Source organism: Podarcis raffonei, chromosome 4, assembly GCF_027172205.1.
Source record: "Podarcis raffonei isolate rPodRaf1 chromosome 4, rPodRaf1.pri, whole genome shotgun sequence".
Classification (NCBI taxonomy): Eukaryota; Metazoa; Chordata; class Lepidosauria; order Squamata; family Lacertidae; genus Podarcis; species Podarcis raffonei.
The window spans coordinates 68,589,036-68,614,171 of NC_070605.1; the positions used below are offsets into that span (position 1 = coordinate 68,589,036).

Consider the following 25,136-nt stretch of genomic DNA (forward strand, 5'->3'; position numbering starts at 1 on the left):
TAGAAGGGTGCACTTTGAAAGAACTGCATATTCTTTGCTCTCCAAGTCAGTGAGCTAAGCATGTCATGCTCTTCCAGATCAAGGTCCCTCATTGGCCGAGAAACAAAGAGGGGTAAGGGTCATGGCTTAGTGGAGCAGCAGTTTTGCAAGTAGAAATTCCAGGTAGGACTGAGAATGCCCCGTCTGAAACCCTGGCTATCATACTGCCAGTCAAGTCTAGACAATGCAGAGTAGGATGGACTAATAAGGCAGTTTTGTTGGCTGCAAGTGCAGCCATAACTCAGCAATCCATGAAGCACTGTACTATGCTATCCCAGGTCACAGCTGTTTAGAAGCATTTTGGCGCAGTGATTTCTCAGGATATGAGGGCAGCCTAAGTTCATCATTATGCCAGGGGCACTTTAAGAGGTGCCAAAAATTATTACCTGACCACAAACGATCTGCAAGCTTAAGATAGACACTGATTTTGTCAGAAGGGAATTTCACAGGCTATTTAATCTAACTCTGTAAATGACTACAAGTTTCTGTTCTAAGTGTGGCACAGTTAACTCTCGGCAAGTGCATGCCTCTCAGGTTACCAACCCCGAGTTAACTTTTGGCCTTAGCAAAAATACTGTCTTCACTGTTTTCCCATATGATATATGCACATCTTAATAAATCACAGGCAAAAAGCATAGTTTTCTCTTTTAAAAACCCAAAGAGAATTTATAAAAAGTTGTAAGCAAAAATAATACACATATTTGCCCGGTTTAGTTATTGTCCATATTAAAAGAGGGAACGTAGGTGTGGCTGAGCTGAAGGTTTTCGTAGACATTTGTTATCTTCATCATGAGCTGCATTATCTGATGTGCGTGTCCCACCCCCCCCACCCCGAATGCAGCATGCCAAAGCTGGTTTGCAGTTATAGTGGGACGTGGCTGAACAGGTACGACACAGATTCGCCGTTGTGTGTTCTTCGGATCGCCTCAGCCAAAATCATAGAAATATCAATAACCTACAAGGAAAAGATAATCGCTTCCTTTGTTATCCGGACATGCCAAAGTGAGTCTCATTCAAAACCTCAATTGTCTACTGGGCGGGGGTGGGGGGGTGGAGGAGGAGGAAAGTTGCCAATCACTTGTTGTTGTACAAGCTCTATTCATAAGACCCTGCAGATATGCTGGAACATCTTGATTAAGTTTCACATTTCCCAAGACTCCAAAAACAGCCATTCTGCAGACTGATGACTAGAGCTGGTGGATAAATTGTCTGAGAGATGTGGGCTTCATATCGCAATACCAGTTTCAGACAACTTGAGCACGCAATTCATTGCACCTGAGAAGGCGCAAGCACCACTCTGTGAGCTGGAGTGCTATCTGGGCTTGCTCAGCCAAGGGGCAGGAGGCTTCCTGCCCCCAGCTGAGCAGTTGAAGAAAGCCCCTGCAGCTTGCATGAGCCAGAGCAGTACGGGGGCTTCCTCAGGGCTGGGCAATGTATCTTGGCTGCTTCTTCCTCTCCTAAGGTGGGGAGGCAGAAGCAGCAGAGATACATTACAGACACTGTGTTTATATATCAACATATTTAGCTGCTGATATCTGTTTTTCAACATTGTGACTTACCCACGCGTCATCAGTAGGGCTGGGCGGTATGAGACAGAAACTGTGCATAACGGCAATGAGAGTTGTTGCCACTGGAGGGCAGTGAGAACTGATATTTACAACGCTTTCCCTCCAAGGCCTGTAGTATTAATTTTTAGAATTTATTTCTCTTGTTGCGTTGGCCATGCACTGACCAGACTTGTTTTGTGTTGTTCTGCAAGGTAGGGGTGCAGTGTGGGATGGGGGCAGATGTGCCCACCAAAGGCTGTGTCAGCCAGCCAGGCTCCCTGCTGGACTCTACCCAGTGATAGGGTTTGGCTGGCGCAGTGGGTTTTGTTTTGCCTCCGTGAACACCTGTGCCCCAGCTGCCATCGAAGGTCACGATGCTGCTGCTGCTGCTGCACAGTGCACATGAGACAAGTATCAAGTAAGCAGGATGCACTTTATTTAATAAACCCCAAAAGAAAGAAATGTGTAAGGATGCTGGGGCTGTAAAGTGTGTTCTAAGGAATCATTTCCCAAATAAGGCACCGCAGGGACTTTTAACTGAGATTAGGTAGCCACCACGGATGCCTGGTACAAGCCATAAATCAATTAGGACCTGATTTAGTATGTTTGATATGTATTCAGAATGTAGAATTGACCATAGATCTCTCTCAAAAGTCTTAGGATTTATACAGGGGCAGGGTGTGGAGGGAGCCTGCTGCAGCCTCACTGGCATCAGCTTTTCAACATCGTAGTCTGGTGCTGCTGAAACAACAAGCTGCATTGCCCCCAGCCGCTGCTTGGGATGACACAGCTTGTTCCCAGTGCTGGGGGGGGGGGGGGGCAAAGTGACATTGCGCTACTCAGCTGGCAGGTGCAAAGGCTCCCGCTCCTCCAGCTTCTGTGCAGATATAGCCTGCTGTCCCAGGTAGCAGCAGCCAAGTACACGGAGCCTCCACGGAGGCTCCATTTGGAAAGTTGTCTCCACCTTGCACGGGCAAGCCCCCACCTGTGCAGCCCCAATCCTCCTCCTGCTCATTTGCAAGCAGGAGAGGGATTGGGACTCTCCCAATCTGGGGAGCAGTTTAACAGAGACCTCACTGCACTGCTGGCTCATGAGTCGGTCAGGGACTCCGTAAAACTGCTTGGCTGAGGCAAGGGCAGTGGCACACTCCTCAGCCAAGCAGTTTGAAGAAGTGGAGGAACAAGCTGTACTGTGCCTCATCGATGCAGCATGTTGCTCCCTCTGCACCAGTATGAGGGCGGTTTCACTGAGTTCCCCCTGCCTGGATGCAGCTTGTTCTCCCTTGGCACGCTGGTAGCAGAGGGACTCAGGAGCAGCAATGTACCGAGTGAAGCCAACATTATACATCACCCAGGCTTAGGAGGCTGTGATGCTACCATGGGGCTGGCAGCATCATGCAATGAAGCTGCACTCAAGTCTGGCTCTGGTGCGCGAGGCAACTTCCCTCTCTGCAAATCTGGTCTTGATGAGGAAGCACCTCATTGCAACCCCCTCAAAAAAAGATCTATCTTGGGGGGTGTCCCCAGACACACACAGTATTTTTCGCTTATAAGACGCACCTTTTCCCCTCCAAAAATGAAGGGGAAATGTGTGTGCGTCTTATGGAGCGAATGCAGGCTCCTTGGCTTTAGCGGTAGCAACGCGAAGCCTCCGAAGCGCAGAGGGAGAGCTCCCCCCACGCTCCAGAGGCTTCGTGTTGCTTTCGCTGCAGCCGCCTGAAGCCCCCGGAGCGCAGCGGGAACTCCCGCTGTGCTCCAAAGGCGTGCGGATAGCCGCCTGAAGCCTGGAGAGCGAGAGGGGGAGGTGCACACCGATCCCTCTCGCTCTCCAGGCTTCGCTTCGCTGGAGAGGCGCTGCACAGTTTTCCCTCTCTGTGCAGCACCCCTTCAGCAAAGCAGGAGGAGAAATGGACGGGGCTCCGTTTCTCCTGCCGCTTCGCTGAAGGGGTGCTGAGCAGAGAGAGGGAGAATCTCCCCCCTGTTCTCCCCCTCCTACGGTCCGGTTGGTCCTATAGAGTGAAAAATATGGTAACTATTTTTATCCCCTTAATGTGGCTTACAAATCTGCTATATAAAGCTCAAAAAGCTGAACTGCTGTTGTAAATCAGCGCACCATACCTGAATCTTGGGACAATGCTTCATTTTTTCTTCCTGTGGGATCGTGTTGGTGACGACGACTGCTTCGAAGGCAGCATTATTGATCCGCGAAATAGCAGGGCCAGAGAAGATCCCATGAGTGAGAATAGCATAAACCTTAGTTGCTCCTGCAGACACTAATCTATAAAACATAGGAAGGGGGAGAGCGGGAGATGTATGAATGTCAGCACAAATCTAGAGTTCAAGTTTCAGGAAACGACAAGAGTAATTACCTGCTTGGGCAAATGCAGACAGATGCACAGAGCCTGAGAACGTGCTTCTCAGGCTCCATGCACCAGTGGTGGAGCTTGTCTCCAAGGTGCATGTGTGCACATGGCTGCACCCGTGCCAGGGGCGGAGGACCAAGAGGGCCTGCCCAGCTGCCAGAGAGGCAATAGCAAGGTCTCACAAAGCAGTGCAGGGCACCCCTGGCAATTGCCCTAGTGGCTCCCCCAAACACTACACACCTGTCATTTGCCTGCCTTCACCCAGGAGGGCAGGCTGCATCTTTCCTCCTGGAGCGACTGGCCGCCCCAGAAGGAAAGACACAGCCTGCTTGCTTGGGTGAAGGCAGGAAGCCCCGATGCCCCTCCTGCCTGCATGAGCCCCAGAGGCTTTGGGGCTTGCTCACTTATCTTGGCTGCTTCTTCCTCCCAGTATATCGTGGTGTTTAGCTTCCAACATATCACAATGTTGATAACCAGGTATCACCCCGCCCTACTATGCAATGATCCTGCACAGTTGTAAATGAAGACTTGACTACAAAGTTCATCTATATAGCTAGGTAGGCTCAGGGGAGTAAATTAACAGGCTATTTCCTAAAACAGTGTATTTCAATTAAGACTGAAGCTACCCATAAAAACATACTTAAGTCGTAGCAGGCAGAGAAACCAATGTTTTGTGTGGGCAAGAGCTCTTTTTCTGAACTAAAATGAAACCCATCCCCTCCCCACCCCAAAGAAACCTCTGCTGCTACCCGATTCTCTTCCTCATGAAGGTCTGCCTCAGTTTTTTACTCACTTGTCCGCAGCGTGACATATTGTGCCACACGTGTCTGCCATGTCGTCTACAAGAATGGCTACGCGGTTGCTCACATCCCCAACCAAGACCATCCGGTCCACTTCGTTGGCTTTCTTCCTCTCTTTGTGGATCAGGGCAAACTCGACATTCAGTCTGTCAGCGATGGAAGTGACTCTGCATCAAGCGGGAGCAAAACATAGTCAGGGCTTTTGTATTAAAAGAACTGAAGCATCGGAACAAAACTTTTAGATCCTATAAAAACGTTACAACAGCAGTAGATGAGTCACATTCAGCAAAATTCAACCCCCACCTCCCCTCAATTTAAGGCAGGCGAGTATTTATAATCAGGATCTAGATTGGCTTGATGGAGCATTTTAAAAATTAGCTGCATTTGATTACATTAGCTGTCTCAATTTAGCATAATGGGTAGCTTGATAGCAAGAGAGAATCTTTGCTCTTTAGAGTGCAGAATTTTGTGTTAAGTACGTCTCTCATGGCAAGATGCACATGATAAGCGGCTCTCGTCTGCCTCTAGCACCTGCATATGGCTGAACCTGCAAAAGCTTGCTTGTGACCCAGAATCCCAGTTGTGTAGGATGTCCTGTGGATGGATGCCTTCTGGCATGTGAAGACTCCCATGACCACAGAGGACCTCTCTGCTCTTCCCACAAAGGCTAGGGAGGCTGGGACTACTCAGCACGTTCCTGCCTGCGTTGAATAAAACCAGAGTGCTAATTTCTCAAGGAGGCTTTGGTAACCCACAGACTACCACCACCACCATATGATGCTGGAGTTGAAAAGACCTGCACTGGCTTCCCATCTGCTGCTGGGCCAGTCTCAAGGTACTTGTACCCAGAGTAACTTAGACCATGTACAATCCCAAGCTTATCACTACCATTATTTGGGGCGGGGTGAGAAGCACCATTAGTGGTTCTCTATCAGCCAGAAGCAGAATTCCTGTCAGTGTGGAGTTGTGCTTTCAGTATTGTGGGCCCTAGCCTGTGGAACTGCCTCCCAAAAGAAGTTAGGCAGGCACCATTGCTAATGAGTTTCAGATGCCTGGCCAGACCTAAATGCAAAGGCCTATTCCACATGTTTGCCTTGGTGACTTGGCAGCTGAAAGCAGTTTCTACATATGTCACAGTGGTAACTTTTGCAAGTGTGGGTTTAGAGGGGTTTAGTGTGTCAAATTCCCAGCCAGCCATGAAGCTCACTTGCTAGCAAGTCACTGCTTCTTTGCCTCACAAGGTTGCTGTGAGGATAAAATGCAGAGGATGTGAGCTACATTTGCCAAGGAAACAACCAAACAAAATGCCAATCAGGTCCCAAGCAGACCTGGCATGGAAAGAGCTTTAGGCTCTCCAACTTGCTTGGGGGTCAAGGCCCTGCTCACCACTCCAGTTCTGGATGTGGGACATCATTGCAATCAAACCAACAAGTCATGTTTTGCCAGATGGGCACATGACAGGGCTGAGGCTCACAGAGCTTTCCTGTAAAATTTGCCAGAGAGAACTCTGTAAGATCACTTCCTTTGTCTGCTTTGGCAGTAAGCGGTAACCCTCCATACATCCTGCTGATCTGGGCAGCCTCCTCTTTCTTCATCATGCTTCCAAGCTGACTGCATGTGCATGTCTGAGCTCTGCAGCCCATTCACCATATCTGAAACCACATTTTGTACTTTTGTAACTTAGTGGTTATAAACGTGCCTTCATTTTGCTACTGTTAAATAACCTCGGTCTTGAAGAAACACTTAAGTAAATACAATTTTTACTACTTCACAAAACTGTGTGCGATTGTTGTTTTTAAGGGGGAGGAAATGGGCAATACCAGGGAAAATCCAGTGTGCCTTAAAGCATTCTGGATTATTGTTTCTAGGAGTTAAATGAACCTTGCCTTAGCTTCCAAGTTTAAGCTGCAAAGGATGGTACTGCGCTGAACTCATGTGAACAAGGAAGGATAACAACAATATATCATGTCCCAATGTCTGAATCCTTTCCTGCACTGGGATGATCCTGTGGGATCTCACACAAGCATCCCTAGCATTCAGGAGCTGGTGCATTCAGTGGGCCTTGCCCACCAAGCAAAGTGCAGAGCTTGGAAATCATCTGGTTGGCCACTGTGAAAACAAGGCTAGATGGATCTTTGTCGTGATTCAGCAGGACAAAGAAATTATTTTAAGAAGGTAAGTTTGCCAGTGCTTGGAACTCGCTGCTTTCTAAAAAATGTTCCACCTACAGAAGTTAAGCAACCGATGCATCAATCACTTAGATAAACATCAATTGCCAAAGTGGTTTCTGCTCTGTAAAAGGAATGCTGGTGAGATTGTTCCTCCCAGCATACGGTCTGAAGGCCCCTGTGGTCAGCACTTTTCTGAAGCTAAGGAAGTCTCGGTCTGGTGAGTGCCTGAATGGAGAAACCACCTGCGGAACAGCATGTAAGCTGCCTTGGGTTCCGTAACAGAAAAAAGGTGGGTTCTGCATGTCAGAAACTATATAATAAAACAGGTTAGCTAGAGATTGCATCCTACCTTTTTGCTCCTCCCGCATCTGGTGAGACAATGACACAGTTCCTCCAGTCTACAATATTTTCTTTGATCCACTGCAACACAGCTGGTTCTGCATACAGGTTGTCCACTGGGATATCAAAGAAACCCTGGAGATTGCAAAAAAAGAGGCAGCCAGGTATAAATTTACGGAGATACACTTTCATACAATTAACAAGCTGCAGAGGCAGGCTAATAACTGCCAAAATCTCATGCAAAATAAGCAGATGAGGAGCTTTCTCTAGCACAGCCATTGTCTCACAGGTAACTTCCTGGGGATTGTTAGCCAGTATTGAGTGGGACCAGTGAGAAAAGTGGGCAGGGTCACAAGCAAAACTGGGCAGAGCAATGGATGAGACTCTTATCTTTGCACAGCAGGCAACACTTCAGCCACATAGAAGCTGGAAGCTCCTATATGCACCCACCCACCACACCCATCTTTATCCGGACAAACTAGAGGTATTGTCACAGAACAAGGACACGTTCCAGCCAGGCACGTCCCTGGTGAGAGTATATAAAATAAAAGGCAAATACAGACATGGGAAGCAGCACATACCACCTTTGCTCCAATATATGTCCAAGTGCAACATCTAAATGGCTGTGCTTGACCATTTTAAATGAGATGCTGGTCATGCAGTCTAGCATCTAACCCTCTTATTGATATGCCTATTTCACTGAAATGCTTGAAACAAGAGAGGCAAGAACCCAACAGCTGCGAGGAAAAAGCTTACTGAATACATTTCAGCCTGCATCTAAGCAGCCATGTAACAGCCACTGCTTTGTGACAGTGACTAAATTTAGTGACTCCAAAAGGGTGGGTGGTGCTCATTTTCATCCCAATTCTCACTAGCATCCAGGCTGGTCCTCTGCCTCTCTTGATTCTGCCACTTAAGGGAGCTGCTCTTCACTTCTTTCTTCCTACTGAAAAAGTTGTCACTTTTTGAGAATGAAAGAAGCCATTTGGACCTTCCTACACCATTACGCCCCCATCACATGCACAGCAAACTCAAGAGTTTGAAGCCCATGGGAGCAAAAAGCAGGTGTCTTACTTGGCCTTGAGAAAACCTCCAAGACTGTGTGTGTTGTCTACAGCTGACAGTCAACAACCTGAGGCTTTATGAGAGAGAGCTGGAGAGATAGCAGTTGCTTGTTACATATTTAAAATGCCCCAGCCTGGAATTTAAACAGACCACTGCAGTAACAAAGCCCATGATGCTTCAAAGCAACCCTGGAGACCACAGGATTGCCCTAGGGAAATCACTGCACCTGGCTTCAATTTTGGTAGAGTCAACTGCAACATATGGATTGCTGCAGTGCAGGGCTGCTCTTGAAGGTCCAGATGGTCAACAATTGTGCCACCAGCGGCTAGCAGGGTGGATCATATGATGACAGTTGAGTATATCCTCTTCACTGGCTGCCAGCTTGTCTACAGGCTCTACTCAGGTTGGTGGCTTTAGTTTTTAAAGCCCTAAATCAGCCTGGAACGAGGATTTTTGCTTGTCCTTTCGAACCGAGTAAAGAACCGCACTCAGCTTCTGAAACCCTTCTTGTTATCAGCCGGGTGAGGGGAAAGGGTCTTTGCCTGTTACGCTACTCAGATGATGGAGCAATATCCCTAGAGAATGACACGTGGCCCATACTGCCTATTTTAAGTAGGCACTGGAGACATGCTGTGAGCGTTTGTACTATCACTTTACTGCTTCCACAATCAAGCTGACTTTTTGTTTACAAAGGTGGGGCACAAATTTTAGTAGACAGATAGATAGAACAAAGGGTGGAATCAAGCTTCTACTCACACAGTGGGATTTCACCTTCCTCTTCTCCCATGTACAGCCTCCTATATATCCCCCCCAAAATACACACCCCTGCACAACAGATGCGGTGGGCAGCTGGAGGTGGGAGGAGCAGAAGAGCAGGTGTCTATTCCGCTTGCACGCAGACCTAGCTGCACACGACCCAACACATTTTCCTGATGGCAGTGCAAACACACAAAGGGAAGCAGCATACAGGAAGGAGAGAGAAAAGGAATCCTCATTACCTGTATCTGGGAAGCGTGCAAATCCATGGTGATGATGTGATCTGCTCCAGCAACTGATAACATGTTGGCGACAAGTTTTGCAGATATGGGAGCGCGGCTCTGGAGGGAACAAAAGACGGGTTTTATGAACTTGGGGGTTGCGGGGCGGGTGAGAAGGAAGTTATAAGGTCTCTTGGTTCAAGTGATGCAAGTGGACAGTGATCAGAGCTCTTCCACACTTATTATAATATCTATGCATCTCTCTATATAAAACAAGTGGGACCTGCAAACAAAATGTTGCAGCTGTATCCTCTAACGTAGTGTTTCTCAAGCTTGGGTCTCCAGCTGTTTTTTGACTACAACTCCCATCATCCCTAGCTAGCAGGACCAGTGGTCGGGGATGATGGGAGTTATAGTCCAAAAACATCTGGAGACCCAAGTTTGAGAAACGCTGCAGTCTAACAGAAGTGCTTCTGCTCAGGGTTCCAGCCTGTCAGCCACACCTTCACCTCTAGCCTCCCTTCCAGGTGCCTTTTTTATATACCTTACACTCAACATCCTGCGGCTCTTAGTATCCACTGAGCATTCTCAGTTCTCATTGGCACCAGGAAGACTATTACAGGTAAGGAGTCCCCAGTGTGTGCTTTTTGGGCTTGCAACAAGAGTTCAAATCACTTTCTTCACACACTTCAAATGTTACCTGCTGTTGCTCTAAATTCTTGTCCCAACAAGAATTTGGGACAGATCTGCACCCATGTTTTTAATGGTAAAGGTAAAGGGACCCCTGACCATTAGGTCCAGTCGTGGCCGACTCTGGGGTTGCGGCGCTCATCTTGCTTTATTGGCCGAAGGAGCCAGCGTACAGCTTCTGGGTCATGTGGCCAGCATGACTAAGCCGCTTCTGGCAAACCAGAGCAGCACACAGAAACGCCATTTACCTTCCTGCCGGAGCAGTACCTATTTATCTACCTGCACTTTGACGTGCTTTCGAACTGCTATGTTGGCAGGAGCTGGGACCAAACACCGGGAGCTCACCCCGTCGTGGGGAATCAAACTGCCGACCTTCTGATCGGCAAGTCCTAAGCACTGTGGTTTAACCCACGGCGGCACACGCATCCCGTTTTAATGGTAAGAAAGGGTTAAGGAAGTGTTGTGGTAACGCAGAGGAACAAATGACACATTGCTTTTAACGTTCTTAATGCGTTTTTAAAATGTGACACCAGAGGGAGCTGCAGAGCCACCAGCAGCCTTTTGACGAATATAAACCAACAACGATGTAAGAAAAACGGTTTAAATTAAAAGTACGCCCTGTGACATTTTAGAACTGTATACCTAATGCCCTTCTAATAATGTTAGACAGGTCGGTGTAGATCCACCCCAGGATTCTGGACACAATCGTTTGGCTTTTCTGAAAGCAAGGGCTTCTGTTTTAGACCTCTCTGGATATTTTTTAAGCCACTTGCTAACTCCAGACATCCAAACTAGTTTAATATAGCCAGGGCCAAACTCCACCTTGTACACAAATGCATGCTGAAAACCACGGCTTCTTATAAGGAAAAACAACTTGGGGGGGGGGATTTGCAGCAGAGACCTGCACAAATGAACCACTTTGCTTCCTGTTGTTCTGCTGCAACTTCCCTTCCTCAAAACTGCTTCTCTTGGCACTCAAACCCCATTTGCCTTGTGAAGATAATCTGGGGGCAGGGGAGAGATCAGCTCTTCCCTCATCCCGTTAGTTGTCCCCTACAAACACTTCCTTGACAGTTTTTTTAAACCACAGGTGGAAAATCTGGGGCCCAACTGATGTTATTGGACTACAGTTCCCCTAATCCCTGAGCATTGGCCATGCTGGCTGGGGATGATTGGATTTCATAGAATCGTAGAATTTGAAGGGACCCTGAGGATCATCTAGCCCAACCCCCAGCAATGCAGGAATAAGCAGCTGTCCCGTTCAGGGATCGAACCTGCAACCTTGGGATTATCAGCACCACATCATACACAATTGAACTATCCACCTGGAGGACCCCAGAGATCTCCCAACGAGGCTGTGAGAAAAAATGGAGACCTACTTGTGACAGAGGACTTTGCATTCTTCTCTCTCTTGTTTAGATTAGTTATTGCATTGCATAGTATTATGAAAGATCTTAAAATCTTATTTTTTAAAATTTCTCCTTAACCCCAAAAGGAAATCTGGTTTCAGATCCTGAAACAACTAGGGGGGAGAAACCAGCAGGGCAGAATTTTCAATGCGTATCAAGGGTGCTGAGCGCCCCAACCCATTTCAAATGGTCCTCTACCCTTGCCCCCACCACACATTACATTAAGTGTTGCCTAAGCAAGTGTGTATTTGGAAATATTTGGCTACTGAGGTAATATGTAGTTTGGAATGGAAGAGTGAACAAATCATTCCTCTTCAAGTAGTAAACACTGACATCATTTCCCCATGTGATGAAGTTTAGTTCTTAGGAATGAGGAACCAGATTTAACTGGGAAGTGGGCCTTTTCCAAAATGGCATTTAGATATTTTGAAAGCACTAAGAAATTGGGGGAGGGATGGAATGCATTCCAGATCACCCCATTTTTTATGCAAAACACAGCCATAAGTTGATTCCTCCATAAAGGTTTGCCTCGCCAACCACCAGGTTTATCATGACTTCCATTCAGGTCAAAGCATGCAATATTTTGGCAGAATGGGACATACAGTATTGCTACAGAAATTCATCTTTCGAAAATGTAGCATTTGAAAATACGTGAAATACAACTGTCCCACTAAGGGTCAACTCTTCCAATTACCCCCACACCCCTAACTTTTTGATGGCTTCTTTGACATTTCATTTTAGGAAGCTAGTCCTAATTCCTACACAAATGCAAATACTGAGGATGCAAAGCAGTTGCAATGCCTGCAGGAAGTGGAAAAAGTCAGGAGAAGAAAGGAGAGTTGTAAAAGGCTGAAAATGGACAAGAGGGGATAGAGAAAGAAGGGGGGGGAGCAGACACTCAGAACAGAAAAGTAACTGCAGAACAACAGAACTGAGAAAGAACTGTGACAGAAACCACTACCTGCACAGCTGATACACAGACAGCCATGATTTGGGGCTGAGCTCATTTAACTGAGATGGGGCAATCAGCTTCCCCTTACTCATAGCAGAGTCACATGCATGACACAATCCACCAACCGCTTCTGCCATATGGTACACATTCATTGCAATGTGGTTTGCTCAGAAGTTCTGCACCTCTCACAAAGAATGAATGGGTGACTGCATAGCACTAGAGCTTGTGATTACACACACCGCAAACTGCCCACTCTTTCAAGAATAAATTCACACAACTGAAAATCCAAACAGTGACATTAGTGGAAGACAATATAGTCAAATGTATTTTTCAAAAATATGGCTAATTATAAAAAATGTGAAGAATTTCATTCAGCCAAAGCACATAGCTGAAGGCATACCTCTCTTCCCTGGCTATTCTGCGACATCAGCAGCCAGGAGGCAAAGTTCAACATACTGCGTACATTATTGATCTCGGGACTGAAAAATGAAGTGCTAAAGCAGCATTGATAGATGCCAGAACCAAGAGCCACTGCTTATAAGCTACATCTTGTCAAGACACCAGTGTGACAAGCACAGAGAGGACATCTCTGATAATTAGTAGGAAGTATTTACTTTGCCTCATGGGATGTTCTGGCTGCTCAAAGCCCAACTGTGGATAGGTCACATCCAAGCTATTTATCTGGTTCTCATTGGCAAAGAGGGAAATTAGTCATTAACACTTTCTGAAGACTAAGGTGTCTTCCCGTGTGAAGCCATTAATATGTTGTCACTTTTTTAATATTCAGAAAACCACATCCACATACCAGCGTAAGATTTACTTCAAATAATAGCTTGTTGATGCTGCGAAATTGTAAGCGCTCTGGGTGGCATCCAGTTTGTGTCAGCCTAACTTGCACAATGGTCTTCTCCTTTCTTTCCTCCATCTCTGCCCCAAACTGCCCAAAAATCTGCTCTTCAAGGTTGGATGATACGCAGGTGGAGGAGAGAAAGAGCAAGCAGGTGCAATGTTGGCGATCGCCTTTTAGTACAAACACTGGGCAAGGAGAGACTTGCACAATCGGGTTCCACGTCATCTAGATTGCAACGTGCCTCCAGTCCAAGAGCACCATGACAAAAGGTGCCTACAGGGAACAGCTTAGCAAGTAAACCCAAGTCACCCAAGTGAACAAGCCAAGTCACACAACACGGGAGAAGACCCAAAATTCGAGGGCTGCTAGCCAAACTGACCCAAGGGAAAATGTTGTTCCTTCTCTAGTACAGCAAACATTTCCACTTAGCATCTCTTTTTCTGATTGGGGCAAATCAATGCTTCAAAAGGGAACCCAATGAGCCAACAGAAGAACCATTCATAAGTGCTAGTCTGGCATGTATGTTTCGTGAATAACATCTGGAAATCAGTGAACTGTCTAAGTTGGCATTTTTAAAAACCCTTCTAAAAACCAAATTCTTGAACCTTCAAGGAGTTAGCTCCTGGACATTTTGCTCTCTGCTTACAAATTATACTTTAGGATTAAGAGCAAGAGACAAAGCTATTAGTCACAGCTCCTTTATGTAACACAAACAACAAATATTTCAGAATGACATTAATATTTTTAGAAGATCTGAAACCTGGAAATTTCCAGTCACTTTCTCAGCATCCTATAGAACCACACCAAACTTCTGGGTCTGGACAGGTGAACTTGTCTACCACACTTTTTGGCTTATATGTTTCTACTGTGTGTGTGTCATGCCTACACAACCCAATTTCCAGTTTTCTCCTTCAAAACTGTGATTGATTTATGCTGCTTCTCCAATAATCAAGGAATTTGCTCTGCATGTGCGGTGAATATCCTATATAGACACACATAAGTCTTAAATAGTGGCTTAGATTTAAAACTTTCCTGCTCTGAGTTACCTAATTTTTCGTTTACTTTGGGGAAAGGTCTGATATAAACTTCAGTATGAACTTTGTTGTGTTGGCAAAAAGTAGTAATGTTATCTGGAAATGCAAAAATCCCAGGTTTTTTTCCTTTCTTGATAAGGGAGGCAGAGCTTGCTCAAACGTAGTTAAAAATTATGCAATTAAACTGAAGTTGAGATCAAAATGGGTCAGCTGAGATTCTAATAATCCATGGTACATTTTAAATCAAGATAGCTGTAAAGTACCACTTACCCATCTACCTTGGTCCTATATAGGAAAACACAACAAAAGTCAATTAATGAAATATGCAAATCCTGTTCTCTCATCTGCAAGAATAGGATAAATTTTAAAAATCATTTCAATCAGAATTCCCATTGACCTCTTTCATATGCGGTGAAAATTTTAGTGTTGCGAAAAGAATGTGTATACGGGTTAAATATCAGGTAGTGAGATTTGACATATTGAAAGAAGGATGTTGCATATGATTTGAAGAACTAAAGAGAATATTGCATCCTCAGTGACTTCCCTTTAAGGTAGGAAACTATAAAAGTCAAAAATGGAACTCTGAGATCACCTGGTTCAGCATCTTTTTTTTTACAACCTTTAAGGCAGCAAAAGGTCATTACCAAAAACTTGTCATCTTATTGTAAGAGATCTTAAGTAGAAATAAGTTTCATTACTGGGGAAGAATGATCAGCTCTCCAATATTCTAATATGAATAGAACAAAATGTTCCAAAATGGAAAAGTGAAGCAGGTTTATCTAATTTAAAAGGGGGGGGGGTCACTATAAAGTTGTGGGGTATTGTACTCCAAGCAAGTTGCACAAGATTTATAATGGTAAATAATGACTGGAGATGCAATTTCCCATGACATTCCCTGCCAAGAGTGTGGTTAGAACTAATTATAACTTATTGCTCAGTCCCAAAACTAATCTCACGTGGTTGTCTAAGCACAATATTTTTCAGAATGTGTTATGCCTCTAACTGATTTGTTCACAGCTGCAAAAATTGTGGTAGCCAAACACTTGAGCCCAAGAATGCCTATAATTAAAAGAATGCATTACTAAAGTATGGAAAACAGCACAATTAACATAATTGAGTAAAAGAATTAAACTGAGGCAGAAGACACAGCATAGGAAGATTTGCTGGGAGGCATCCTTCTGATTTGTTTAAAGCAAAGGTGTAACATTGACATGAATGTATACAATTGTTTATCGGTATCTAAGCATGAAAAATAACGATAACTATACTGCATACAATAATATATTCCTTGCTTCATACTATGCTGCACTATTTTTATGCCAAACACACCCACAGGTACTTACATTTGGATTTTTCAACTGTGTTTGTGGTAGAATGTGCTCAGCTCTCATTTGCAACATTAATATTTGCCGTATCAACTACCAAATATGCCGTGTTGATCTCAGGGCACCATGATGGGTTAGGGAAGAAGAATCCTCTTTGCCAGTTAAGATCAAAATTCACTTGGGAGCAAAGTTGACCAATTTCACTGGAAACTTTGCTTCTAACTAAAAATTCTGCATAGTGCAGCTTTAACTACACTAGATTGTTTATAATAGTCTAAATGAAGGGTGGGGAACATTTGGCCCTCCAGATGTTGCTGAACTTAAACTCCCCTCATCCCTGACCATTGGCCATGCTTTCTGGGGCCAATCAACATCTGGAGAGCCAAAGGTTCGAAATACATTTCATAATTTGGCAAATCAGGGCAAATGTGCAGAGGCGGAAGAGGATGACTCTTATTTTGATAAACACCTTCAGAAAGTAACCACCGCTCACCTACCTTGTCTTTCTTATCTTGCCTAGCGTAAGGGAAACATGGGATTACAGCTGTAACTCGGGAGGACGACGCAATCTTGCAAGCATTGATCATAATGAGAAGCTCCATCAAATTGTCGTTTATTTCACCACAACCACTCTGGACGATGTAGACATCTTCCCCTCTTACACTCTCGCCAATCTCTACACTGGAAAGAAAGATGGAGACACAACGATGACATGACTGGGCATGTTAAGTCTATAAAGCAGACAAGTAATACTTAAATTCTCTTCCTAAACAATACATTTTAACTAAGCAGCTTAGCTCTCTGCAGATAATGTACCAGACACAGGCTTACTCCCCAAACCCAAAAATTGCTTTTCAGGCAAGAGGGGTCCTTAAAAACCAACAAGTTGTGGCAACGCGATCAGAGGCTTCACGTGTTATGATAGACTTAACCAGAGGCTTCGCCTTTATAGGGTGTTGTACTACTTGGCATACCGTTAAGTCTCAACTCACTAACTCCTGGGAAGAAGAATTGTTTCTTAAGCCATTCTGAGAAGTGTAGCTCTCAGCTTCCCAGCAAACTAGTTTCAAGGTTTCTAGGGAGGAAGCCATGACTATTTAAAGTGGTGCAGTACTACTTTGTATAGTGCAGACGGGGCCTTAAGAGCGTAAGATTAGAGGGTTAACTATTATTCCCACTGAAATCAGTTGAGCATAAAAGGGCTTAACTTTGGCTCGATTCTGCCTGGAGTTCGCATCATTTACCTAGTTACAAAAAATCCACTGTATTCCAAATGTATCAAGGGCAAAACTACTAGTTAACCATTAAGATTCTACCCCATCTCCACCCCCCACCTCCAAGGTTAAACAACATTCTGCTGTGGTGATACAGATAAAAGGGCAATCAAGCTAGATCATCCCCCAGAAGAACATCAATGTTTGTTTTATGCAATTTATCAAATTCAGCCATTTGGCACTTTCGGTTCAAGTTCGAAGGGTGACGGGTGCAAAGTGCCCAAACCACTAGACAGCTGAGGAGATTTTATACACAAAAGCGCACTTTTAAACCTCCTTATTTCACTTTGAATTTGCACCATTTTATAAAATGCACGGCAGGGACTTCAGCACAATTATTACAACAAATCCCCGCTGCCCAACATATATTACATTCCGAATGGAATCAAAGCTACGCAAGTCAGTACTTCAGCTATACCCTCCTTATGCCATGGTACCTTTGAATCAAATGCACTATGAGTATCATTCACCTATGATAGAAATAATACACTTCTATTTTATTTTGATTCACAGGTGTGAAGCCCAACAGCTAATGTAAGTTTCACTTGTGGACATGGCCTTGGCCTTTAATCTACAGTATCCAGAAGAGCCCCCCCGCCCCCGGCCAAGTCCTAGAGAGAAAATTATTGAATGTGGCTCAGTGTCGGCAACATGATTCTTTGTCCAAAGGATAGAGGTCCTCATGCAAGTATTCTGAAACAATTTAGGCACAATTCTCTCTCAGACCCACTCACCACCCAGGCTTATGGATTCTCTTCTCAGTCCACAGGAGCTCCCCTGTTATTTTATTTAGTACATTTCTTATTCTAAAGAACTCCCAGGTGATCTAGCCAGGCGCTGATCTGAGCCAGACATGCTTAGCTGCTGTCTCCATGATGGGGAAGGTACAGAGGTGAGCAAATGTACACAGATGGGAAGAGAACAGCTGAACAACAACTACTATTACTACTACTACTGAGACCTAGTTGGATGATCTAAGTGACATTAAGCTAGCTCAGCTTATGTCCACATGGGTACTTGGTGCACCACCTGTCAAGGTCAGAGGAGTAGGCTTGCTATTGTTCATAAAAATGTCATCTCTCTCCTCAGAAGTCCAATCTGAACTGTGTCTGAGTTCAAGGAGATAGCTTGAGGTGTCAGGCTAGAGACAGAAGGGGGAGGCTGATAAGTGTACTGTCCAGCCTGCTGCACTACAGCTTCCCTAGCTGAGTTGGTGGAGGCAGTTTCAGATGTGGAGTTGGAGGGCTTCAATATCAGTGTTAGAAACTGAGATATGAAAGCCAGGAGCTAAATGGCACCTTAAACCTAGGTTAGGGGCACCACAATGGAATGTCTAGGTGTACTTTTTCATAACAAGAATACAAAGCTGAAAATGAATGAACGGCAGCGAAGATATTATGTTCATTTTTCCACATGATCTCGTCCTTCCCCTGCCCACCCCCCTAATATTCTTAAGAGGGTCTCTTCTCCAGTCATCAGAGAGTAGCTGAAAGTGCAGAGGCAGAAAAAGGCCCTCCTTTCCTTTCACTCCGCAGTTTTAATCAGAAATCTTAGGCGCAGTACTGTACCCAGAGCTCAGAAACTGCACCAATGAAATTCCCTGTTGCAAAATGTGTTTAGAACAATGGGAGTTTCAAACGCTGTTCCAATATCCAATAATTGCAGGACTACATGGCTTCCATGACAACCAAAGGGCTATCTCAGTACATTGTTGGTACGGTGCATGTGGCTGGACATAGTTTGACCTGGTCTTTGCCACAAAATGGATGGGAGGGAGGGCCTCATTGTGAGCCTGCTGTCATGTATGGCTCACTCCCTGGTCCACCCACAAAGGCCTATGGAATCCAGTGGATGTTTTTAGAACCCTATTCTCTTGACTATCATTTATTTTAAACTTTTAGTTTTGTATTTTTAAATTGCGATCATCTGCCCCAGAACCTTTTGGTGACAGGTGGGTAAGAAATTTAACTAATTAACGACAACAACAGCTGCTTCAGCTACTTGCTGCATAATCTGCCCTCAGATTCCCCATTTGGGACTGAGGCTCCTTTACCATGGGCAGGGTTGAGAGTTCACTACTCATATAACCCTAGAGCTCAGGATTCACACAGTGATTGACAAGAGGTTCAAGCAGAGACAAGAAGCAAATGGATCTCATGATGCACTTTTTGGGACTCGCTGCCATGAGAAGTTGAATGTAGCAATGGCCAATGTTTGCTTATGCTCGATAGCCTTGCCTTATGTCCATTAAACTTGCAGTCTTTGTATTCGACCACGCTCCAGACTCGGGCAATAAGCTATGCCTTTTTGCAGTAAGCTAAGCAACTGCTTTGGCCTGAGAGAAGGAAAGGAACAAGAAAGCAGGAACTTTCCAGACTGGGCCTGAATGCAGACCCCTAAAACCTCTGCTGCAGCACCAATCGCCTATTTATGGAGTGCATCTGGATAGGGAAGGCAGATTCTTTCCTCCTGCTTAATTGGGAAATGCAGCTTTCACATTCTACACCATGTAATCATTTACATTTAATGCTGTACTGCTGTTATACCAATATTTTTTACTGAAATGCTATCCCCACATCCCCTCCCCTCGTTTTGGGATGTACATCACGCCATTCAATTTGTTTGTATTGTATTACTGCGCCCGAACGTAACAGCCCAAACGCAATTATGTGCAATTTTGGCAGCCGAACTTCGGAGGGCTGGATGCGCTGGCAGCCTATTGACTCTGGAACTTGCCCCCTAAGCTGGTCCAACAGAACAAGAGTTTGTTGACCCTCGGGGCAAGGCTTATCAATGTACACAGGCATTTGCCTCAGGGCTTTTCTGGGAGAGGATTACCATATTTTAATACTGAGCCAATTGGTTAATTGTTCACTTCTATTAATGCGTAATGCTGAGCACACACTTGCAAACTCCCAGCGACGGTGTTGCAATAAGCACCGAACAAAAAAAGCATGCCGCGAGGCCTGTTGGGGTATTAATCTGGATGGCCAAATTCATATTTTGCTTCTGTTCAAAAACAAGAAGAATACTTTCCCTTAAACTGCACAAGCAATATTTGTTTTTCCAACCACAGTTGGTGGCTGCAGCTCTAAATGTTGTTGACAGAAAACACAGAATGCTCCACACACATTTAAAGGGACAGACACACAGCATTTAAATGCTATATTTGGGGGAGAGGGGGGAGTTAATGTATGTGAGCCACTACATGTATTGTCCAGGTCACATGCAACTTCCTGACTTGCGAATATGTGGCAGAAAAATGTGTGTTTGATGACATACAAGGCACTCCAAGGCACAATGTCAACCACCCCTGCTATCAATCAGCACCTTATCATTCCCTACTAAACAGTCAAGTCTTTGCTCTCAGCCTGCTCAAATATCCGAAGTCAACTTGGTCATAGATCCAGTGCTTGAGTGCTGTGCTTGGATGTGGGGAAGCCCCAATCCAAACAGCTGGTCAACTAAGTTAGTATCTCTCAGACTAACTTGAACGCAGGATAGTTGCAAGGCTAAAATGTCACTCTGAGCACACCAGTGGGATTACACCACCACCACCCCAAGCAAAAGCAGTCCTTTCAACATCCTCAATTATTATTTAGGTCCCATTCTGATTGAGAAGATATTCAAACTTTTTTAAAAAGCTGCTAAAGAAATATATCTCATTATCGGAGAGGAGAGAATAACAGTAACTTAAAAATGCTAAATTGTTTTTGTGGCAAGAAATAGAAAGAGTTGTCAATTGGGAGGTTGTAGACTCTCTTTCCTTGCAGGTTTTAAAGCAGAGGTTGGATGGCGCTCTGTCACAGAAGGCTTTTGTTGAGATTCCTGCATTACAGGGGGTCCCTTACAACTCCATGATTTTATGAAAGACTGAATGTGGACTTGCAATGCCAGGAAATCAGATATATTCAAAACAAGAGACATTAATAATGTTTTGTTTTAGTTGACCAACAGCTACACCAAATACAACTCTGATCCCACTAAGTGCTCTTTTCTGTGAGATATCCTTTGACTATGTGCTTCCTTTGCAACAGAGCAAGGTGTACCAAGCAAAAGGTAAATGGTCCGTCTTGCTCACACAAATTACCATTTTGTCTCACAGCAACAAGCTTAAATGCATAGTTAGTACCTATTCGTGTACGCAGAATGTGCAGCAACGAGCCCGCATGCATGCATTGCTTCTGTTAGCGTTAGTGGCACAGCCCGCCAGGAAACAAGGGACAGCAATAAATAGCAAAATAGATTTGAGCTCTTGAGCAGCAAAAAGCAGTTATATGAATGAAACTTCAAAGTGACTGAAATCACAGCTTTACACAAATTTAAATCAGTGAAACACATCAATGAAGGAACTTGCACTTTAGCTGTTATTTCAACTTTATGCTATTTTATTTTTTGTGTTCACAACTATCCCAATAACACCAAGAGCCATCACTATCATTGGTGGAGTGTGTGTGTGTGTGTGTGTCTAAAGAAACACAAGCAATAAGCTTCCTTTGTTTACACACGTGAAGCAGATGCGATTAGAGTGCACACAGTGCTTGTTCTAAGCCCCAGGCAGATCACGTGCTGGAAAATTAGAGAATGCAGCAGCAACAACAACAGAGTTGCTGTGGTCCTCTGAGTCAGTTTAGGACAGATTAAGGTTAAAATGTTTAGCTTGTATGCTTGAAGTCGATGAGGCTTACTTCCAAGCATGAATTGTTAAAATCAGGAGTGCAAGAGAGTCATAGCATCCATACTGTGCTATTCATTTTAAACGTGAATGTTTGCAGTTTCATAGGATGAACTCCTTAAACTGATGTCACTTCTCCATTCTAGTGGAGCATCAGTGAGATACAAAGTTCTTTGTGCCTTTGACTTCTTGTGAGCATGTTTTTTGCTTTCATGCACAAGCAGTACAAGAATGGCATACTTATCCCTAAACCAAGACTTGCTAAAGTATCTAATGTGCACTAACTCTAAGGATCCAAGCTAGGTATACAGTATACAGGTATACAGCTTCGGCTGGGGAGGGCAGGATATAAATAAAATTTATTATTATTATTATTACTAAGGGATACAGCCCAACCACCACAGCTCTTGCACAGAGTAGCATCTCACTTCTAGCTCAGGCATAACGTAGTGTTCAGTTTCGCTGAAATAAACTCAGGTGTACTTCTATAAACAGCAGCATGAATGAGCTACAATATTTTGGTTCACCTGGCACATCGCTGCTCACTAACTGGAAATGGCTGTTCAGGTTTAAAGCCTTTTGAATCACCTGCTACCCAGCACTTTAACTGGAGATGTTAGGGACTGGGCCTAGGGACAAAGAATATAGGATGACAGGGAGGAATGCCCTGTTACAAAGAAGACAACCATAGAGTTGCCCATCCAGTAGCCTCCTGTTTTAATTAAAAAGTTGTCAATTTTACTTGTGCAATCAAGAGCAGAAAAGGGAAACTTATAGGAGCTTAGTGGTGCAGCAATAAAACGGTTAGCATAATTGCAAAGCTAAGCAGGGTCCAGTATGGTTTCAATCTGGATAGGGGACAGGTGTGTTGAGATTCCTGTATTGTAGGAGGTTGCACTAATGACCCAGACGGTCCCTTCCAACTCTGATTCTATTCTATTCTTTATAGTCTTCATCTATAAAGTGTCCAATTTTAGCCTCTTAACAAGTTTAGAGAAGCCCCTTAGCTACATTTCTTGCCAAGGGATAACCAGCAGAGAGTTCTGTAAACTAAGCCAAACCCCTCACAAAAAACCCCAAACCCAAACCCTGATTCTGGGAAGCATTCTTGAGTTGGTGTGCGTGCAGCAGAAAATCTTTTTTCTGTTCTGTGACGTTCTACCAGCCACAACTACATGACAGACTCATCTGAAATGGCAAGAGCTATCTGACAGAAACAATTATATCTACCCAGGCTCTAAAGTGCTGGGAAAATGAGATAGCACTTCAGGAAAGAGATCTTGGATGCTCTACAATGGAAGACAATCAGGAAAGGCTATAGAAGCTGTGATTAACTTTCCCATCTCAAGGAGATACAGCCACATTCCTATGTATTATGAGAGGCAACACAGAAGCAAACTGTTCTACCTCAGTAGAATTAGGGGAAACAGAGAGATAGGATACCGGTATGTATGTGTGATCTAGGACAGCTCGTAAACAGCTTTGGTCCTTGAATATGAAATGCGTTATTGGACTGATCAATCAAACAAGCCACATTTCATATTCAAGGACCAAAGGTGCATGAAGAAGCACTTTATCTGTCTGGAATCTTCATATGTTCAGCTTCGTCAGAAGTCCACATGTTCCAGTGTCATGAGAAGAAGAAAAACTTTTCTCTATCCACTTTCTCCATGCCATGCAAAATTTTATAAAATTCTATCATGTCACCTCTTAACTCTACAATATCCTTTTTGAGGGGAGGTGACCAGAAATGTACACATCCACACCATAGATTTGCATAACGGCAATATGCTATTGGCAGTTCAGTTTTCAATTGATTTCTTAATGATTTCCTAACACGGAATTTGCCTTTTTCACAGCTGCTGCACATTGGGTCAACATCTTCACTGAGCTTTCTATTATGACCCCAAGGTCTCATTCTTGGTCACTTCAGACCTCATAAGTGCATATGAAATTAAGGTGGCGCTTTTCCCCCCCCCCCCCACCAATGTGTGTCACTTGACACTAGTTTACACCAAATTGGATTTACCATTTTACTGCCTATTCAGTCAGTTTGCACAAATCCCTTGGAGCTCTTCAGTCTCTATTTTAACAATTTAGGGAATTATTGTAAGCAAACATGGCCACCTCACTGCTCACCCTTAACTCTAGATTATTTATTATCAGTAGTGCCTTTTAAACACTCTTGTCCCGTCACGATCAAGGTTGTCAGGAAAAAGGCAGCATGTAGGCTTTCAAGACATGCTTACAGGCAAACACAGATTATCGGTGAAGTGCAGACTCACAGTCAGATTAAGAAGTGACTGTACTCTTACTAAGATATGGTAGTTACTCAAAATTTGTTAATAGTACAACCAGGCATGTGGACTTTCAGATTCTGCATTTAGGCACACTTTGAGAGAGCCAAGAACTGGTGCAATCACTCTAAACTACAGGCTAATAATTCACACATTATGCTTTAAAACATGAATAAGGCATTTCATGCGTAAACTAGAGATGTGAAGGCCCAGAATGCATGCCTCACTCTGGACAAACGTAAATCATCCTCATCATCTCCTCTAGTCCAAACATTAAGCTATAAAATGTGAAAGCAAAGGAAGAAAAAGAAGACTACATGCAAAGACATATGTAACAGACGCTTCTGAGTAGCTTCACCTGGCTACAAGTGCCTGCTGAATCTACAATTTGGGGGCCCTGAGAAATAAAGCATGCAGAGAGAAAAGCGGCAAGTGGTTTTTTGTTTTGTTTTTGTTCTTCCTAAAACGGGACAATGAAAGCGTGGCCAGAGCTAAGCATACACTTGAGGCCTCAGATATCTATCTATCTATTATCTAGTTTGTAGGCCTCAGACAAATATATTAAACCACCCTCTTAGGGCAGAACAATTAATTATCCTGCGACACGGAGGATAATTATCCTGCGACACGGAGTGTCCCTTTTCCCGCGCAGTTTATGAGCAAACAGGAGAGTGTCCACTTTGCATTAGCGTTTCCATACTTTGCATACGCACACAAAACACGCAACCCAGAGGAAAGCGCGCTTAAGCTTTCAAGGGGTTTCTTTCTCCCGCATCCCCACGCCCCCACCATGCTCGTCACTTCACCCCTCGCTTTCTCAAGACAGGAAGCTCTTCTCCCGCCCGTGCCCCTCTCTACGCCACCCCCGGTCAGGGCGAACGCAGGAAGGCTTGGAAGGGACCGCGAGGGTCATCTAGCCCAACCCTCTGCTAATGCAGGAGTCGCTCGCCCAACGTGGGGCGACCCTGGGATTCAGGGCCTCAGTTGTTGCTTTTAGGGAGGGGGAGGCACCGGGAATGGCTTGCAATGGAGACGCTGAGCCGCCTAGCCTGCTCGCCTCTCCTCCCCCCGCATCCCCAATCCGCTTTCCGCGCCTCACCTGGTCTCCTGGTTGCTGAATTTCTTCGTCACCACTTTCCCCAGATCCAGCCCCAGCCGGTCGGCCACGCGCTGGGACAGATCCTGGTGCGAGCTGCCGCTGAAGAGCACGATGTTGGGCATGGCTGGGCGCGCAGGGGCCGCGGCAAGGGTAGCGGTGGCGGAGGAAAAAAGGAGGAGGGGAAACGGCGAGGAGACGAAGAAAGAGAGAGAACGGGCGCGCGCGGCCAG

General features: G+C 44.8%; 1 protein-coding gene across 1 annotated transcript; it reads right to left on the minus strand.

The window, feature by feature from the left end:
• Positions 1 to 464: 464 nt before the first annotated feature.
• Positions 465 to 25,136, minus strand: PRPS2 (phosphoribosyl pyrophosphate synthetase 2). The gene is made up of 7 exons (XM_053387230.1): positions 24,907 to 25,136; positions 16,059 to 16,242; positions 9,323 to 9,421; positions 7,270 to 7,394; positions 4,743 to 4,916; positions 3,705 to 3,864; positions 465 to 994 (listed from the first exon to the last, which is right to left on the minus strand). The coding sequence occupies exons 1-7, from the start codon at positions 25,026 to 25,028 to the stop codon at positions 902 to 904; spliced, it is 957 nt and encodes a 318-aa protein (XP_053243205.1). The 5' UTR covers positions 25,029 to 25,136; the 3' UTR covers positions 465 to 901.